The sequence below is a fragment of the Miniopterus schreibersii genome (assembly GCF_964146895.1).
Source record: "Miniopterus schreibersii genome assembly, chromosome: 2".
Taxonomy (NCBI): Eukaryota; Metazoa; Chordata; class Mammalia; order Chiroptera; family Miniopteridae; genus Miniopterus; species Miniopterus schreibersii.
Genome location: NC_138102.1, coordinates 179135130 through 179153176, shown reverse-complemented (window position 1 = coordinate 179153176; position 18047 = coordinate 179135130). Strand labels below are relative to the sequence as shown.

Genomic DNA, 18047 nt, shown 5'->3' with positions numbered 1-18047 from the left:
CCCCTTTGCTGCATGTGTGAACATTTGTGATAAAGTGTTGGGGAGGCCTGCCCCCCATTACCTGATCCCCATCCGCACTAGTGGGGGTTCTGACAGCAGACCAGGCCGCGCCCTCCCCTGCCTGAAACCCGCAGTCCTTCCGACCGCGACCACTTTGGGCCTGTGTTTATTTCCCTGGCCACATCTTCCGTCACTCCCTCCCTCACTTTTTCCACCACAGAAACACCAAAATATTTGTTTTTCTTTTTACAACTTCTGGGCAGAAATTTCTAATTTACATTCAATTTACTTCCTTCCCTTCTTCCCAATTTATAAAACTCCCTTCTATCTCAGTTTTAATTTCTTATTTTGAATTTATTTATTTTTATTGAGGTAACATTGGTTAATAGCATTATATAAGTTTCAGGTGCACACCACTGTGGTTTCATATCTGTATGCACTCTAGTGTCCTCACCACCGAAAGTCTGGTTTCCATGCTCCACCACATAGCTGACCCCTTTACCCATCTCACTCTCCCCCCACCCTCTTCCCCTCTGGTAACCACCAGTCTGTCGTCTGTATCTGTGAGTCCGATTGGTTTTGTTTAGAACTCTCAATTTTTATCTGGGGATTATGGCTGAATGATAATAAAGGCTGCCTTTCCCAGCCTTCCTTGGAGAGAGGTGTGGCCATGTGATGTGCAGTGAGAAGAAGTATTGATGACCACTTCTTGAAAGTGTCCCTGAAGATAGGGGGCGCAGTCTTCTTCACCCTTTTTGCTTTCCTGCTGGTTGGGATGATGACGTGATGGCTGGAGCTCAAGCAGCCAGCTGGGATCAAGAGGTGAAGGCCATGTGTGTAACATGGCCGAGCACTAAAGTGGACAAAGGCCAGGTCCCCGACACTGTTATCTACCATACCAGCCCTGCACCACTGCCTCTCCTGCTGAAACCATGTTATTTTGGAATTTCCATCGCCCACAAACAAACCTGGTCCTAACACACCAACCTCCACGTCCTTAAATGTTTTGGTCCTTGTGCTTGGAATATCCTTTCCTCACTTTGCTCCTAATAAACCCTTATGGACCCTTCAAATTCCCATTCAGGCACCATCTTCTCTGTTATACGTTCCTTGGTGGAATGAGTCATTTCTTCCTTTGTGATTGCTTTGTACCTTGTATCACTGTGAGCAATTATGGAGCACTTACTGTGTGCTAGGCATCATGCTGAGTCTTGTACATGTACCCCCTGTTTTAATCCTCAAGACGATCTTTGAGACAGGTAATTATTTTCAAAGCTGTCATTTTTACAGATAAAAAGACAAAAGCCCTGGAAAGTTATGATAGTTTCCCTGGATCATAAAAATAAAACACAGTGAGTCAAGCACCTAATCCAAGCATCTGGTTCCAAAGCCTTTAACCCTACACTTAAATGCCTCTGGTACTGTCCTTGTCTCAGAGCACTGTCAGCCTCTGTGTACACATCCCTCCCTCCCGTCACCCCTAAAGCTCGGGGACTGTGTGGTGCCCCCCGGGTCTCCCCAAGGCCCGGCACAGAGCCTGGCAGCAGGCGAGCTTGAGTGCTTGTGGAACAGAACTGTCACTTTTAAGTCCCTCACCCTTGTTCTGGCACGGGAGACTTTCCCAGGAGGTCTCACCTTCCACAGCACCCTGTCCCCATGTGTCCCCCGCATCCGTTGGGCTTTGGCACACACAGTTTGTCACCCGCACTTAGGGGACCCTGCAGAATGCTCCTCCGTACTTTTGGGTCCAACCGATCGTCACCTCTGCCAGCAGGTCTTCTCCATGTAGATGTCACCGCAAATCTCTGTTGCATTCCCAATCCCTTTGGGGTGTTCCCTCCACTGGACTTTGAGTCGATCGGGGGGCAAGGACCATGGCTTATTCATCTTTTAGGAACTTGTTAAGCCGTTCCAGGTCGGTGCTGCGAATATGCAGATGGAAAGACCATCCTGGTCGGCTGGGAGGCTGGGCCCGTGTGGAAGGGCTGAGCCCGAGGCAGAGGCTTTTCCCATTGCTGCCACGAGAGGGCAGCCGGGCCTCCCAGTTGCTAACCTTCCAGCTGTCTTTGCCTTCACCCCCACGGAGCCAAGACCTTGGAGGACTCAGTTCAGTAAAATAAACATTCAAAGAGCTTACTGACCTGGCCCTTTGCTACGTGCCGTTAGAAAGGTGAGAAGGGAAAGAGGAAGGATCCAAAAGTTAGACCAGTTCCTATCTGTGAAGCACAAACTCTGCCTGGGCTCAAATGTCATGCTTGGCAATTCCTAACTGTGTGACCTTGGGCAAGTCACTTAACTTCTCTGTGCCCCAGTCTCCTCGTGTGTTCAGTGGGCTTATAAAAATGTCTATTGAAAAGGGCTGCTGGGAGAGGCAGGGCCTTGGGGTGCAGAAAGTGCAGTGGATGTCTGTGGCGTTTACATTTCTGCTTCTGAGAAGCTCACAGGGTAGCAATGGGGAGCTGTGCTATATTCCAAAGCAGAGAGAGATGAGAGGGCTGCACCTGTGCTGGAGCCTGGAGGGGGAGAGGACACACCTGCTGGGAGGGAGTAGCGCAGGGGAGGATTCCCAGGAGAGCTGTTTCTGTGAGGTGGGCCGGGAAGGGAGGGGGTGCTGTGGCGGTGGGGCTGGGCTCCAACCAGGTGACAGGTGTGAGGTGGGGCTGGAGGAGCCATCCGGAGGCTGGGAGGAAAGCGGAGGGGAAAGAAGGCAATGTCCCCAGGCTACACCTGTTGCCTGGAATATTGGGATCCTGTGTCCCGGCCAGCCCCCTCCAGTAAGCCCCTCTGGGCCTCCAGGGAGAGGAGGAGCCTTGCGGTGGAGCTGTATTTTTAGTTCCCTGGGCCTCTCCCCAGCTGCTATAAGACACCTCTCCCCACCCCCAGCCCTGCCGCCTGGCTGGAGGCTCCAGGAGGACAGCTGGGGAGAAGGGGAGACGTGGTTGGTACGGTGGCTGCCAGGGGCTGGGAGGAGTGGGTGGGGGGCCTGAGTGGGGTCTGGGGCAAGTTAGGGGATCCCACTGCCCCACTGAGGACCTCAGGCTGGTTCTGCAGGCTCCGGGCCCAGCCCCGCTCTGAGTCTGGCTGGCACTGGTTCAGGGGACAGACCCTTCCAGGAAGGGGCAGGCCGAGCTGGGCGGGAGGAGGCATCGTCCAGGCTGGCCTCCAGGGGGCGGCTCCGCGAGGAGGAAGGGCAGAGGCCAAGGTTGAGGGGACCCCTGGCTTTGAAGAGCCAAAGTGTTCTCCTTTCCATCCTTGGTCTCCCTGGTGGCATCTTAAAGTGTACCCCGCCCCCCATTCCTGCAGGGAGTTGCTGGATGCCCAAGGGGTAGCAATTCCCAGGTCACCTGGGCTAGATTTGTGTCCCTTGAAAGGGGCCTGGTGCACAGCCACCTGGGGACTCAAACCTGTGTGGTGGGTGCTGGAAGCCCCTTGCTAGGGAGTTCTCTCTGTGTATGTTTGTGATGAGACACTGAAGCACAGAGCTGGTCTTCCCCCACCAGGCAGGCTCCCGGCTTACTCTGCCAGGGCAGGTGCTCAGTTAGACACCTGGGGGTGTTTGGTCTGTACAAGGAGTCTTGGGTGAACCTGCAGTTTTCCTCGTGAGAGAGACCTGTTTGGTCCTCTAAACCCCCAAGGAGCCAGCAGAGCCAGGACAAGGGAGTAAGTGTGACAAGAAGGCGTATTTTGGTTCAATATAAAGAAGCCTCTTTAAAGCTTTAGGTAGTGACCTCACTGCTCCTGGGAGTAGTCAAGCAGATGCTCAACAATGATCTTTAGGAAGAATTGCTGCATTTAGTGGGAACTTGGACAAGACACCATTGAAGGTGGCCTGTTAGCTTCAGGATACTCTGGCCCTATGATTCTAGACTTCTCTATCTCTACCTTTCTATGATTCTGGAACCTAGAACCCAAGTTTCCAGAGTGGTGAAAGCTGAAGACTTGAGCACTCTAGAATTCTAATTCTGGGGTCTCAAGACTCCAGAATTTGCAGACTTGAGGATGATTCTACAAGTCTCAGATTTTCACATTCAAAAGAGTCTGAGTAGGTGGGATCCAGTTTTGCCCCACTGGGTGTCAAACTAACCCACCTGTGTGTGTGTGTGTGAATGTGTGACACAAGTGTGCAAGGCTGCAGAAAGTTGTGCACGCAAAGGCAGCATGGCTTTCCTATTTCATGCGCCTCCAGCTTCCCTCTCTGGCCACTCGAAGGCTGCCACGGGGATAATTATAGCCCCCAAACAGAGCTGGGACTCCAGGTAGCCATAGCAACCGTTAGGCAACGCCTGCTCTGTTGTAGAGATGTGTAAGTACAAACAGATGTTGGCTCCTTCCTATTAGCTTAAATGGTAAAACTTAAAAGGTTCAAAGACTTCAGAGCCACAGGTTTCCACGAGCGTGCCAGTTAATGCGGGTGCCTGCCAAGGGGTGACAGCTTCATATTAAACACTTTAGCGTTGGTAATGAGTTGATGAGATTTTAAATACTCAGGCTGTCCCCAGACAACTCGGGCGCTGGAGATGGGAGAAAAGCTGTAGATTCGAGTTTGGTTTTCAGCTCTGCCGCTTGCCAACCTTCAAGTCTTTGCTTCCTTACAGGCAGGTGGGATAATAGCCAGCCAGGCAAGTGAGCAGAAGTAGGGCTGAGGCTGCTGTGGGCCTGAGCAGGGGTCTGAGCAGACCTCACAGTCACCTTTCCTTTCAATCCTGGGCCTGGAGCAGAGTGGGCCCTCAGTTCCAGGCTGTTGAATGAATGAACAAAGGAATGAATGAATGAAAACCAATGAATGAATCATGGCCCCCTGAAAAATCCTGATAGCATTTTTAGCTACTGATTTTGCTGCTGCATCTTCCACCGTTGAAGCTGGATGAGCTCCTGGTGGTCCCCCTGCTCTGCCTCCTGGGTGAGGACTCGTGGTTGACTTCTGAGCACATTGTCAGGGGCAGGCGCTTGACCCTTTGGGTTGATAGGGAGCAGCTGACTCAATAAACAAATGGGGCTCATTGAAAGGATACACAGGGGGTTGTGTAGCAAGCGGCAGCCCAAGGCAGTCCTCAGATGGCCGCTGGGCGCGGCTTTAAGCAGATCATCATGGAGGTCATGGTGGAGCCCAGGAGGCAGGGAGGCTCCGGGTTCGGGGTTCTTAATGCTGGCCGCGAAGCGGACTCTTGGCCTCTGCATTTCCTGCTACCTAGTCAGTTCCTGCCCGACGCGCCTGTCCACATTCTGAAGAGGGGACCTGATTGACTCGGCCAATAGACACCGGCTGTGGGACAGGCCCTGCCCTTGGCTGCCTCAGGCCAGGCGCCAGCTCCGGTCCTGTCAGCTGAGTCGGGCAGCAAGCTGCGGGGACAGCGAGCGTGGCTGCTGGGCCTGCCCCTCGGCAGGGCTGGGGCGGGACAGTTACTTTTGGAAAGAGCGTGTATGGAGGGTAGTCAGAACCGACGTCCAGCACAGGCCCAGGGCCGTCAGCCCGCTCGCCTATTCTTCCTTAGCCTCATTGTCCACAGCTGTAAAATGGGCCACCGTAAGGGTTAGATGCAATCCTGCCCACGCAGGCCCTTCGTAGCTGTAAAATCCCGTGCGCGTGGAGTGCGGGCCTCGTGCGGGCCTCGGCCACGGCGCTAGACTAACTGCTGAAGCGCATTCCTCCTCCGCGTCTCCCCAAGGAGACTGGGAGTTTCTTGAACACAGAGATAGGTCTCATTTGGTTTTGTTGTCCTCTGGACGTAGCACAGTTTCAGGCACACAGTAGGTGCTCTCTAGCTGTGTGCTGGATGAACGACGGGCGGATGGGCGATGGACGAATGGGAGGATGGGCGACGGACGAATGAACGGATGGGCCAGCAGGTGGGTGACGGGGGGTGGGTGGATTTAAGGGCCAGTCACCTTCACTCACCCCGTGCAAGGCCATCCTCTTGTTATCCAGCGAGCACTTATTTAATTTGAACCCGGTACAAGACCTGTGTGAAGCCCAAGAGATACTCAGATGAATGAAACAGGCCCTGGCCACTTGACCATCAAAGTTAGGGATTCAGGGGCCCCACTGTCTGGGTTTGAATTCCAGCTCTTCCGTCCCCTAGCTGGGCGACGGTGGCGAGCTTCCCTAACTTCCTCTCGGTTAAATGGGGACAATGCCAGTGTGTCAGGATGGGTTACCAGGCGTGAGGTACTTGGAACAGGGTCTGGCACCCAGCACAGGGCTGAGGGGAGAGTCGGTCGAATGGAAACAAAGAAATACGATGCAGTGAGGGGCAATATGACAGGACCCCCGATAGATAAGTGGAAGCAGAAAGCAATGAACGGTGCCTTGAGGGGTACGCCAAGCAAAGCTCTTCAGAGGGCAATATTTGAGCAAGGTCACGGAGCCGGTTTTCTGGGTGGAGTGAGAGAAACTCAGACTCCAAAAGGCTATGGATTTGTCTGGGTTTGCCAGCTATAAGCATAAAACCATCTCGGGTCCTCCCACCACTTCGGGCTGGGTGAGGGGCGTTCTGACAAAGCGGGACGAGCGTGGACCAGGAGAGCGATGAGCCCTGCCAGTCCCCCCGGCTGACGGCAGGAGGGTTGGGTTTCAGGCTGCTGGCATCGGCCTCGGTGGTGCCCTTTCTGTTGGCCTTTGAAAGTCCAGACAGTGGCTCAACCTTCTCCCCGCTCTTTCCACACACACAGCCACCCCCACCTCTGAGTGGCCTGAGTTGTCCTACCTCCCCACAATGGCACCTGCCCCAAAATAGCTTCCATGTGAGGGCGAGAGAAAGGAAGAGATTAGACCCCTGCATGGGGGCGGGGGTTGAGGGGAGCAAGCTGTCAAGTGATCTGTGTCAAGCACCGGGAAGGTATAAAACCCCTTCGGGGCCGGCCAGCCTCAAATCCCAGCTGTCAGGGCCAGGACACCCAGTCGACCTACACCTGCTCTTCCTGTCCTCTCCAGACTTCGCCATGGCGCTCAGCGACGGGGAATGGCAGCTGGTGCTGAATGCCTGGGGGAAGGTGGAGGCTGACATCCCGGGCCACGGGCAGGCCGTCCTCATCAGGTAAAAAGGAGAGATCCCACCGTCCTATCACCTACTTGCCAAAGACCAAGGCTGCCTGGCAGCTGGGTGGGATGTTTGCCCCTGGGTTGACCAGTTGGCTGTGCTAGTTGAGTTTGCTGACTGAGCCCCCATTTGGTTTTCTTTTGCTTCTAAGTCAGGGGTGGGGGTCAGAGCAGGGCAGGGAATCCACCCCATGCCCACGGCAGCAGTTGGGAGCAGCCCGATGGTCAAACCCTGAATGCCTGGAGCCCACCAAGAGGACTTCTAGGCAGCCAGAGTTAGCAAGGGCCACGAGTGACCTTATCCAGCTGCCTCGCTCACTGGGTGAGGGCAGCAAGGGCTGAGAGGGGACAACGCCCCCCAGAGTCACCCATCCACTGAAGCCTGTGCAGTGTCTAGGCTAAGACCTGGCCCTCAAGATGAGACAGGTAGCTCTAGACCCGCTTTGCCCCTAAGTGGCCCTGGGACCCGTGGGAAGGTCCACAACCTCTCCGAGCCTCGATTTCTTCTCCTGCACAATGAGGGAGATCCCCAAATCTGCATTCCAGAGGAGAAGTGAGAATTAAATAAGATGATGCGTGTGAGGGGCCCGGCACCGGTCCTGGCATATAGTGAACTCTAGATGTTAATGACTGTTGTAGATGAAGCCCAGCCTAGGGACCTTTGCGGTATTGTCATCAGAAAGCAGAGGACAGAGGCCCATCAGTGGCTTTTGACTTCGAGCATGTCTTGAATCTGAGGGCTCAGATAGGTGTGGTCTCCAAACACATCTTGCCTTCTACAGCAAGGGGTCCCCAAGTAAACCCGAGAAAAGTTCCAAGTTTCCTACATTGGGATGGCTTGTGACTTGTAAATGGAATCTCATTTTCCCATTGCCCTCCACCCCAAATGGTGATCGACGCTCCTCTTCTCCGAGCCTCGTCTCTCGTGCTCCGGGACAGCGCAGGTCAGGTGCCCGATGTGGCCTAAGTCAGCATTTCCGTGCTCGGTAGGGGCTGCGGGGTTGCCAGGAGTGAGTGCGTTGTCCTTCGCACTTTAATTCACAGATGAATTTCTCCTTCGCTCTGAGCCAGAGCAGGTTTTCCTCTCCACTCAGATGCCTTTTCGGTCTCCCCTGGGCTTCGCCCATCTCCAGATCTCATGTCCGGGGACAATGGTCGGTCCTGGAAGCTCTGTTATCCGAAGTTCGAGCCCTTCGTGGCCCACACTAGGACACTTGAGGAAGGACAGTCAAGGACGTTCTCTGTTGACTCTAACTGGTATCTCAGGGCATTTTCTTATATCTTTCTCCTCTTGGCTCTGTCATCTGACTGCTGGGGCTACAACGGGTCCTGTTTGATTGGATAAAAGGTTTCCCCCCAAGTTGACATAAATTCCTCAAGCACCAATTTGCTGTGTGACCTTGAACAAGTTACTGTTCTTCTCTGGGTCCTAATTCCTATTGGTTAAGTGAAGGCGTTTTCTGCCATGTCTCTGAGGTCCTTCCCGCCCTCCTGCCCTGGCATCCTCCGAGTCCTTTGTCCCTGCTATTGGAGAGGGGGCAGGGGAGTCGGGGTGGGAGACTAGTTAGCAGAGCGGAGTCTTTCCAAGGAGCTCTGAGGGCTGCCAGCCCCAAGGCAGTGACTGGATGTCTTGAAGGAGACTCGGGTATTGTGTCATCAGGAGAAACATTTTCTCCCTTCCCAGGGTGGATCAGAGCGGTGCCACGGGCCAGGTGCCAGGGACAAGACGTGATGCCTAAGGCTCGTGGCTCCTTAAGATGCCCTATCACATCTTAGGCTGTGGGACACGCAGAGGCCACGACAACTGGTTCTTCCTTCTCAGTGTTGGGGGGGGGGGGGAGAGGATGCTCACTCCCAGGCCTGCCAGTGCCCCTGGGTGACCTGGCCTCTTGGTTCTGCCCCAGGTAATGGACCTGGAAGGTCATTTCTCCCACGCCTCTGATTACAAAAGAGGCGATTCGGTTCAGCTGAGCCTGTGAATAAACCGCTGAGGGCTCACCGCAAGCTCACGATCGTAAACTTCAGGACGTGAAAGCTGGAGGGGCAGCTGGAGAACCCAGTTCCAGGAGTGGGGCTTCAGGAGCGAGGGGGTTGCTGAGTGGGCCCCGGGCCCCTGCCTTTCCTTCTCTTGCCCCAAGTTTTCTTGCTTTAGTTTTGCATTTGAACGAAGGATGTCGAGGTCATGAACAGTTTGAAAATCACTGCCTTGGCCAGTAATTCTCATAGCGCAGAGGGGAAGCCTGGCCCGGGGTCAGCTAGCCAGTGGCAGCTCCAGCAGAGCCCAGCAGAGCCCAGGCTTCCCGCCCCTACCAGGCACGCTGCTGCTGCGCGGAGGCGCGGGGAGGGGGAGGGAGGCGATGGCGGCTGTAGGACTAGAAAGCGGGCAGCAAATATTTGAACAGTGCACACCGACTGCCAGGCCGTGTTAAGTAATTCGCACGTATTAACTCATTTAAGCCTCGCAACAACTTTATGAGGTTAGAATGATTATTATCACCACATTTAACAGAGAGGTTAAGTAACTTGCCCGAAGCCACACAGCTGGAATTCAAACCCAGGCAGCCTGGATCCAGCGCTGCGGCTCTCACTGCTGTGCTGTGTTGCCCCACGACCCTGGCACATTAGAGATGAGTGCCCATCCCCACTCTGGTTCTTTGGTCCTGGAGCAGAGAATTCCGCAGGTCCGACAGTCCTCAGTCTTTGGTTTCGGTGTCTGAATGGTGTCCTTCAGCAGACAGCCGGGAAGTGGCCTCCTTTCTCTCTGACCTGCCTGCAGCCCTGTGATAAGCCGGGCAGGTCAGTGATGGAATTGGAAATGGAAACACAAGGCGAGGGAAACGCCCCCACCCATTTCCGCAAGGTGAGGTGCTATGTGAGCTCACTTTGGGGGTTGCTGCTGTCAGGCAAGTCTGGGTATGGCCCCCTGCGGCTGCCCTGGGGCTCTCAGCTGCAGGCACTGAGAGCAGCGGGCACTCATCAGACAAACTCTCCGGTATTATATGAAATAGGTCTGGGCTCCTTCTGCCGCTGACTGGTGCTCAGAGTAGAGGGTGAGACGGGGGTCAAGCCTAAGAATTTGAAGGCTGAGAAATCAGCTAGACCGACCCTTTTGGTTTACAGGCAGGTGAAACAAGACTCAGAGAGGTTGCGTGGCTTCTTGAATGTCACACAGCACATTGGAGTCAGAGCTGGGGCCAAAACTCAGCTTCTTTAATTCTCAGTCCCATGTTCTTTCTTCCAGGCATCTGGGGGGAGGGGGCACCCAAAATGCCTGAGATCCCTAGCCCCTTTGGGTCCCAGGTCCTTGGCCCCATTCTGTCCCAGTCTCCTTCCAGTGTCCCGACATCAGGCCCCCACCTTTGGGTGCTGGGTCTCACTTCTGTCAGACAGGAGTTCCAGGATCATTGTCACCAGATAATAATAGCCAGGAGCCATGGACCCTTGGGTGAAAGGTGCCAGAGATGAGCTATCAGTGACACTCAAGGCTTGGCCCGGGCCCCAGGGTGAGGAGGTGACTTTGGGCACGTCTAGTCTGTGGTCAGCCCTGGGCCTTCTGGGAGAGCTGGGGATACGGCCTTTGGGAAAGGAAGTGCTCCCTGTCCGTGCTGTCTGGAGCATACTTGTGTGTGTGTCCATAGGTTTAAGGGTGTCGCAGAGCCAGGAATGTACAAAGGAGGAAGCTTTCGAGGAACTGAAGCCGTTAGGCAGGAGGAGAGAAAGCTGGGGCAGGCGGGGTTACTCCTACACATGTTTCAGGGTGCAGCCCGAGGGAGAAAGCGTGAGTTATGGAGACCTCGTCCAGTGTTGGGTTCGGGTCTGGGCTCTGTCACCAACTGGCTGTGTGGCCCTGGGCTAGTCACTTACCACTGTGGTCTTCTGTTTGCCCATGGGTGAAATGGGGAAAATCACCCCAGGGCCAGATATGACTCCCTTTAACCAACACCAGCCTTCTCATGGCAGGAAAGATGGGTCCAAGGCTGGAGGTGCCTGCTCAGGATTACAATAGAATCCCTCTGTGGCCAGCTCCCTGGGTCCTTGGCTGGAGCGAGGACCTGGTCTTTGGCAGGTAGCTCTCACCAGGGCCCCTCGCCATCTGTACTGTGAAGGGCATGGGAGGTGCAGGGAATCAGAGCTTAGGCTCAAAAAAAGCAAGAGTTTTCTGAGCCTGAGAGTGGCTCTGGAGTGGAACAGCTCCCACAGGTAGTGAGCCTCCTGTAGCTGGAAGTATTTAAGCAACGCAAGGATGAGCCCTGGGCAGGAAACTGCAGAGATGGTCCCCAGCACCGACTACATTTTGAGTCACTCGGACCTGATTTCAGTCTGGCTTTTGTGCACACCAGCCCTGTAATATTGAACTAGGCCTTCGCACCTCCTAGCTCCTGTTTCCTCATCTTTAAAGTGGGGATCATATGGCCCTAAGGGAAGTGCAGGTGCAGAGCCCAGCACAGGGCCTGCAGGTGGCAGGTACTCAGCAAATCCAGTGCCCTTTGGCCCGTCTCTGCTACACCCTTGATGCTCCTCTGACATCTACTCTACAAACCACTTAGAGAAAGTTGGGGTGAGGCCAGGGTGCAAGGTGACGATGTCTTTCCTCCCTGCCTCTCACAGTAGCAAGGAAGAGGGGAGATGGGAAGAATCCTAGTAGCAAGCATTCACGCAGCACTTGCTGCGTGGCACTCGGCACATCCGACCTCATATAATCCTCAGCACTCCTATAGACAGTGACCAGTTATCCCCACGTCGCAGGTGAGGAAGCTGAGGCACAGAGAGGTGGAGTGAGTTGCCAAGGTCACACAGCTGGGAAGCAGGGGAGCCTGGATTTGAACTCAAGCCTGGCCACCTCCAGAACCCACTGCGTGTTCCCTGGTCTGACTCCAGCCCTCCTTGTGCCCACAGTCTCTTTAAGGGTCACCCCGAGACCCTGGAGAAGTTCGACAAGTTCAAGAACCTGAAGACTGAGGACGAGATGAAGGCCTCCGAGGACCTGAAGAAGCATGGCACCACCGTGCTCACTGCCCTGGGGGGCATCCTCAAGAAGAAGGGACAGCATGAGGCCGAGCTGAAGCCCCTGGCCCAGTCGCACGCCACCAAGCACAAGATCCCTGTCAAGTACCTGGAGGTGGGAAGCGGGGCCGGGGGCTGGTGGGAGGACAGAAGGAGAGGCCTCAAAGGGATGATATTTGGGTTCAAGTCCCAGCAGGGTTCAAGTCCCTGCTGGGTGACCTATGTCACTGCTCTCTGTGCTTCCGTGTCCTCATCTGTCAAGTGGGCTGTCACCCACTTTGCCTTCCTCCTGGGGTCATTGAGATTGTATATATTTTTCTCCCAAATCAGTATGTCGTTATGAAGGGGAGAGTAGATATTGGGTGCAAAACTTTAAAAAAAAAATTTTATTGATTTCAGAGAGAGGGAGAGGGAGAGAGAGATAGAAACATCAATGCGAGAGAGAGTTATTGATCGGCTGCCTCACACACACCTCCTGCTGGGGATCGAGCCCGCAACCCGGGCATGTGCCCTGATCGGGAATCAAACCGTGATCCCCTGGATCCTAGGCCGATGCTCAGCCCTGAGCCATGCCGGCCGGGCAGGTGCACAACTTGCATTCTCTCCACAGGTAGGACTATTATTATGCTCACTTGACAGATGAAACGGAGGCACAGAGGGGTTAAATAGCTTGTGTGTGGTCACAGAGTTAGCAAATAGCAGAGCCAGGATTCAAATGAGGTCTATATTCCTGCAGAACCCCAGCTTCTAACTTGTGCACTGAGCGTCTGAGACATGCAGGACTCACGTGGCAGGAGCTCAGCTACTGGGGCTCAGCTCTGGTGCGGGGGTGGCCAGCAGGCTGGTTTTATTGGTTCCAGCATATTTACAGATGAAGAGACAGAGCCTCAGGTGTCTTAGGGGAGGAGGGATGTGGTGGCAGGAGCACTAGGGAGCTCAGGGACAAAGGGTCATGTGGATAGGTGCATCCTCTGGGGTGAGAGCAGCAGGCAGGCGGGTGCAGCAATGACCATAAGGATAATGGTGATATGATTTGCCTGGGTCACTGTGTGGGATTCTCACAATTACACCAAAAGGTTAGGAATTGCATTCAGTTTCCTTTTTCTCTCACTCAAAAGGTCAGCGGTAGGGAGTCCAGAGCTGGTATGGACGCCCCAGGGATGTAGGCTCTTTCTGTTCTGCCATCCAAAGTTGACTCAGTCCAAGGCAGCTGCCAGAGCTCCAGCCATCTAGTCCATGTTCCAAACAGGAAGCGGGAGGAAGAGAGGAAGGCTCCCTTCTAAGGAGTTTAAGGAGTCCCAGAAATCTCCTCCAACAATTTTGCATGCACCTCGTTGGCCGGAAGTTCTAAGACCACACCTGTGGGCGCGGGAAGCTGGCTAGTGGAGTCTGTTGCCACTCCAGCACAATTCGCATTCTGTTAGCAGGGAGGGAAGAGAGAACGAACATGGGCAGGCAATCAGCAGCCCCTGCCCCAGGCAGGGAACTTTTTCATCCCCATTTTAAAGATTTGGAAACTGAGGGCTCAGAGAGGTTAAGCAGCTTGCCCAAGGTTGGGCAGCTAATAAGCCAGGAGGTACAGTTTGACCTGCGGTACTCTGGAACCCAAGCTCTTACTCCCCGTGACACAATCTCCCCCATCAACAAGCAGCACCACCACCCCTCTTCAGCCTCACCCCCCGAACCCCTACGCCCCCCCCAATCACACACAAACAACCCTGCTTGCCCAACCTACTCAGCATCACAGACGTGAGGAGCCGGTTCCCGCCTTTGAGATCTGCACATACTGCGCCCCCTGACCCCTCCCCTTCTCCTCCTGGCAAATCCCTGTTCCCTGTTCCTGCCCAAGGCTCAGCTCAGAAGCCACCTCCTCTGCACCAGGCAGCCAGCTGCTCCGTCCCCAGCCCTCCCCCAGCAAAGGTTCTTGGTCCTCAGTCTGTTATGTCACCTGCCCGGCTGTGCTGTGATTTCTTTCTTTACCCAGCTGTCTTATGACTGGGCCTGCGCTCCTTAAGGGCAGGCCTGGGCCCTCTCCCATTGCTGACCCCAGCGGCACATGGTGGGCTCACCGGACAACTGGAATGACCAATCCCCTCTCTAGGGACGAGGCAACTGAGGCTGAGAGAAAAAACCATGTAGCCAGGTTGGAACCAGCTAGTGGGCTAGAACCCAGGACTGTGGAAACAAGTCTAATTCACTGCAAACAATGAAGACTGAGCCCCATGAATGCCCTTCCCCTCCTTCCGAGCCCTTCGTAAGAAATTGCTCCTTCCCACTTGGGTGCTGAGATGCTAAGGGCCACTGTCTTTTCTCCTTTGTCCGGCTGCCCCATCCCACAATTTTCTAGATATTGGTGGCTCTGCCATAGACTCAGGAAAGGCTGAGTTGGGGGGGCCTGATGGGGTCATCAGAACCCCCATTTTACAGGTGAAGTCACACGTGGTGGAGGGTCAGGGCAGAGCTGGGCCTGGGACGCAGGTCTCCCAAGTTCTCCAAGGGCAGGACTTGCTCCACCTGTAGCCACACTTCATTTTGTTGCATTTATAACATTAAAGGTGAACTTGACATATGTCCCCAAATCAAGGCCCAAAGGTAGGTGTTTGTGGTTTTCGAGCCACACGGTGTTGACTGGGTGTTGATACTCGTGCTCTGTGAGGCCTCTCAGCACGCGGCCTCCCATTCCCTGCTTTCGGTCCCTTGCACCCTGGGCACCCTGGGGAAATGGGAAAACCCGACCGCGTGTAGTCACTGGCTGTCTCTGGCTCTGGTAGTCAGCCGTCCACAGTGCCCTGGGTGCAAACTCCAGCTCCGAGCTCAGTCTGGCCACTTCCCTGTCTGGGCCTCTGTCAACGACCCCGCCTGGTCTACTGACCAGCACTGTGGCTGGCATCAGGTCTTGATTAACCATTGAAAAAGCACAGGACCATTTTTGTTGTGTTAACCCTCACCAGGGGATATTTTTTCCATTGACTTTTACAGAGAGTGGAAGGAAGGGAGGGGGAAGAGAGAGAGAGAGAGAGAAACATCGATGTGAGAGAGACACTGCGATTGGTTGTCTCCTGCACGTGCCCCAGCCGGAGCCAGGGATCAAACCTGCAACCCAGGCATGTGCCCTTGGCCAGGAATCGAACCTGTGACCCTCTGGTGCACAGGCTGATGCTCTAACCACTGAGCAACACAGGGCAGGGCCAGCACAGGAGCATTTTACATCCATGAGACCTTCCAGTCCCAAAGCAGCCCCGCGCTATAGCTTTTCCTGCTTCCATGTTCCTGGTGATGACACTGTGGACATGACAGCTGGTGGCGGTGAAGCCAGCACAAGACGTTACGGTCCTGGGGGTGAGCTGCGGGCCTGGCCCGGTCCTCCCCGTCTCTCGCCTTCCCTCCCACCAATATTTCTGAGCTCCAATGTGTGCTTGGCACAGAAAATGTGATGCTCTATACCCTGCCCCACCCCTGGCTATTTAAAGCAATGACCTCACTAAGTACTTAATGCAAAAATTAAATACACGCAAATGGAAATGGATTTTTCTAGATTTCCTGACTGCAAAATGCTAGATAAAATCATGGACCGTGAGCATTTCCCTCCTCCCTTCACCCCCCCAGTTGGCAGTGCCCTGAGCTCTGGCCTGGCTGCGGCTGGGTCCTCGCCCTGAGCACTCGCTGAGGAGGGTAGTGGGTGAGCACCTTGCGCACACGGCTTAACCTTTCCTCATCTGTACCAAGATGGGCCTCAGTTTCCCGACCCGTCCCTGTCTCGAGGGCCGTGGGGATTAGAGGAGTTTGTGGAGACCGCTCAGATGCGCCTAGTGTGTAGTAAGTGCTGGATAAATGGTCCAGGGAAAAAAGAGATGGGACTCGGTCTGATTTCCAGCCGGCCCTGCGGGTCCCGGCCCAGTGACCTGCACCCTCTCGCCCTCCCTGCAGTTCATCTCCGAAGCCATCATCCAGGTTCTGCAGAGCAAGCTCGGAGGGGACTTCGGCGCTGACGCCCAGGGAGCCATGAAGAAGGCCCTGGAGCTGTTCCGGAACGACATTGCTGCCAAGTACAAGGAGCTGGGGTTCCAGGGCTAAGCCCCCGGCAGCCCCCATCCCCACCCACCTGGGCCTGGCCGCAGCGGAGCGTGGGGACCGAATCTCACGTAGTCGCATAGAGTTTCTGAGTGTCTGTTTTGTGTATGAGAGGTGGGCTGGGAGGGGGGTGGGCAAGGTGGCTTCACACACCTGGGGGTGGGTCCCTATGGGGGGTCATCGCCTTGGGAGCAGGGAGAAGCTGGCCCTTGGCTCACTGTGGCCTGCAGAGTTTGGGTCGTACTTAACTCTCCTCTCACCTAAATCCCAACCCAATTCCTTCCAACCTCCAAACTGACCCACACCTGCACCCTCGCCTTTAACCCCAAATCCAAGCAGTAAACTAAGCCCCAGCCACAATCATTCTCTGACCCATCACCACAGATCGTCCCTTTGCAATGAGAAGGAGGTCTGGGCAGGGTGGGACAGTCACACCCAGCCCAGGGAGGCATGGGGTGCCTGGAGCAGAAGTGCGCCTTCTCAGCTAACCGAGTGTCTCACCTGGTTTTAATAAAAGACTCTGCTACACCACAGCCTCTGCCCCGAGTGTTTCACCCCCTAGAACAAGAGGAGGGGCTTCTAGGGCCAACCGGTGGGGAGGCAGACATTGGAACAGAGTGTGCGAGAGCCTTGTGGGGAGGCGGAGGGAGAGGAGGGGAGAGCGGGAGGGGAGACAGGTCGGGAACCGCTTTCCTTAGGCCACTACTCAGTGGCAGGGACAATGCTGGGCTCGGGGAATGGAGGGGAGAGCCTCGTCTGGTGGCAACAGTGGGCAGCTCAACAGACTTTTGTCACATGGAGTGGTTTGTGCCAGAAGCAGGGTCACAGAACCAGGGGAGATGGTCAGGTGGTCCTAACAACCTAAATAACACTAGCCAAGGACACTAACTAGTCAGTGGTAGAGCTCAAATGGTGGCTTGTGAGGCAGGGGGGACTCCAGCTAGGGAGACAGCTAGGCGGCCAGCCCGTGACAAGCGCTGACCTTCTGGCCACAGAGAAAGGACAGACACAGGGGAACAACTTACAAGCACAAGCCAAGAGACAGAATCCATATCGACAGAGGCCAAGTGCTTGGGCAGAACGTGTGAGTATGACTTCCAGGACCCAGAATAAAGCACTGGCATGTGACCAGGCTGGAGGAGGGGCTGTGGACAGGGGCCGTGGAAAATGGGCTGGTGGTCTGGGACCCTCTGGGTGCCCAAGCCTGGAGGGCCTTGAACAGCACCTAAGACTCGAGGCACCAACTCTGGGAAGCCCCAAGTCCTTGGTCCCATAAATTCCCAGGGGCTCCCAGGACAAGTAACCTAGTGCCCCCTACCCTCAAGTGTCCATCGGGGGCTCAGGCTCCTGGAAGGAGCCCGACCTCGCTGCCCCAAGCCTCAGACCGCACCAAGGCTCACGGCCGCTGAATGGGCAGAGTTCATCTGCCGAATGCAGACGTGTCTCAGGTCCTAACAGGTTATTTTCCAGGCCGTGCTGCAGCGCCAGAGGACAGCATTAATGGGGCCACCTCCTTCTGTCTGTGCCTGGGCCAGGCTTTGGGAATAGGGTGATCTCTGAGGAGGTGAGGGAGAAGGGAGGAGAGGACAGGGAGGGGTGCTTTTTGTTCCTGGAGCCTGGAAAAAAATCCCATGTGTTTATAGCAATTCAGTTGAATGCCCAGGCACTGGGCACTTCTGCACAGGACACGTGTGCAGGATTTTAAGTTGCAGAAGCTGGTCCCTGCCCTCAGACCATCATCAACCTGGTCAGGGAGACCACTCGCATTGATAATTGAATCTGTGGAGCAAGGTTAGGGCTGCAGAGAAGTACCAGCCACTTGCCATTCATTCGGCACTCATTCAGTGAATATTTGTGGACCACAGCAAGTTAAAAAAAAAAAAAAAAATCTCAGTTTATACCTTTGATGGGCACAAAATGCCACTTTTTTTTTTTT

The 18047-nt window shown here is 54.9% G+C and overlaps 1 protein-coding gene across 3 annotated transcripts; it reads left to right on the top strand.

The window, feature by feature from the left end:
• Positions 1-2861: 2861 nt before the first annotated feature.
• Positions 2862-16639, top strand: MB (myoglobin). 3 transcript variants are annotated; one of them, XM_081128895.1, is made up of 4 exons: positions 2862-2942; positions 6932-7034; positions 11933-12155; positions 15968-16639. In XM_081128895.1, the coding sequence occupies exons 2-4, from the start codon at positions 6940-6942 to the stop codon at positions 16112-16114; spliced, it is 465 nt and encodes a 154-aa protein (XP_080985021.1). In that variant the 5' UTR covers positions 2862-2942; positions 6932-6939; the 3' UTR covers positions 16115-16639. The 3 variants fall into 3 exon arrangements, with proteins under 3 accessions (XP_080985021.1, XP_080985022.1, XP_080985020.1); XM_081128896.1 differs by having other exon boundaries at positions 2894-2938; XM_081128894.1 differs by lacking the exon at positions 2862-2942 and having other exon boundaries at positions 6618-7034.
• The last annotated feature ends 1408 nt before the right edge of the window (positions 16640-18047 follow it).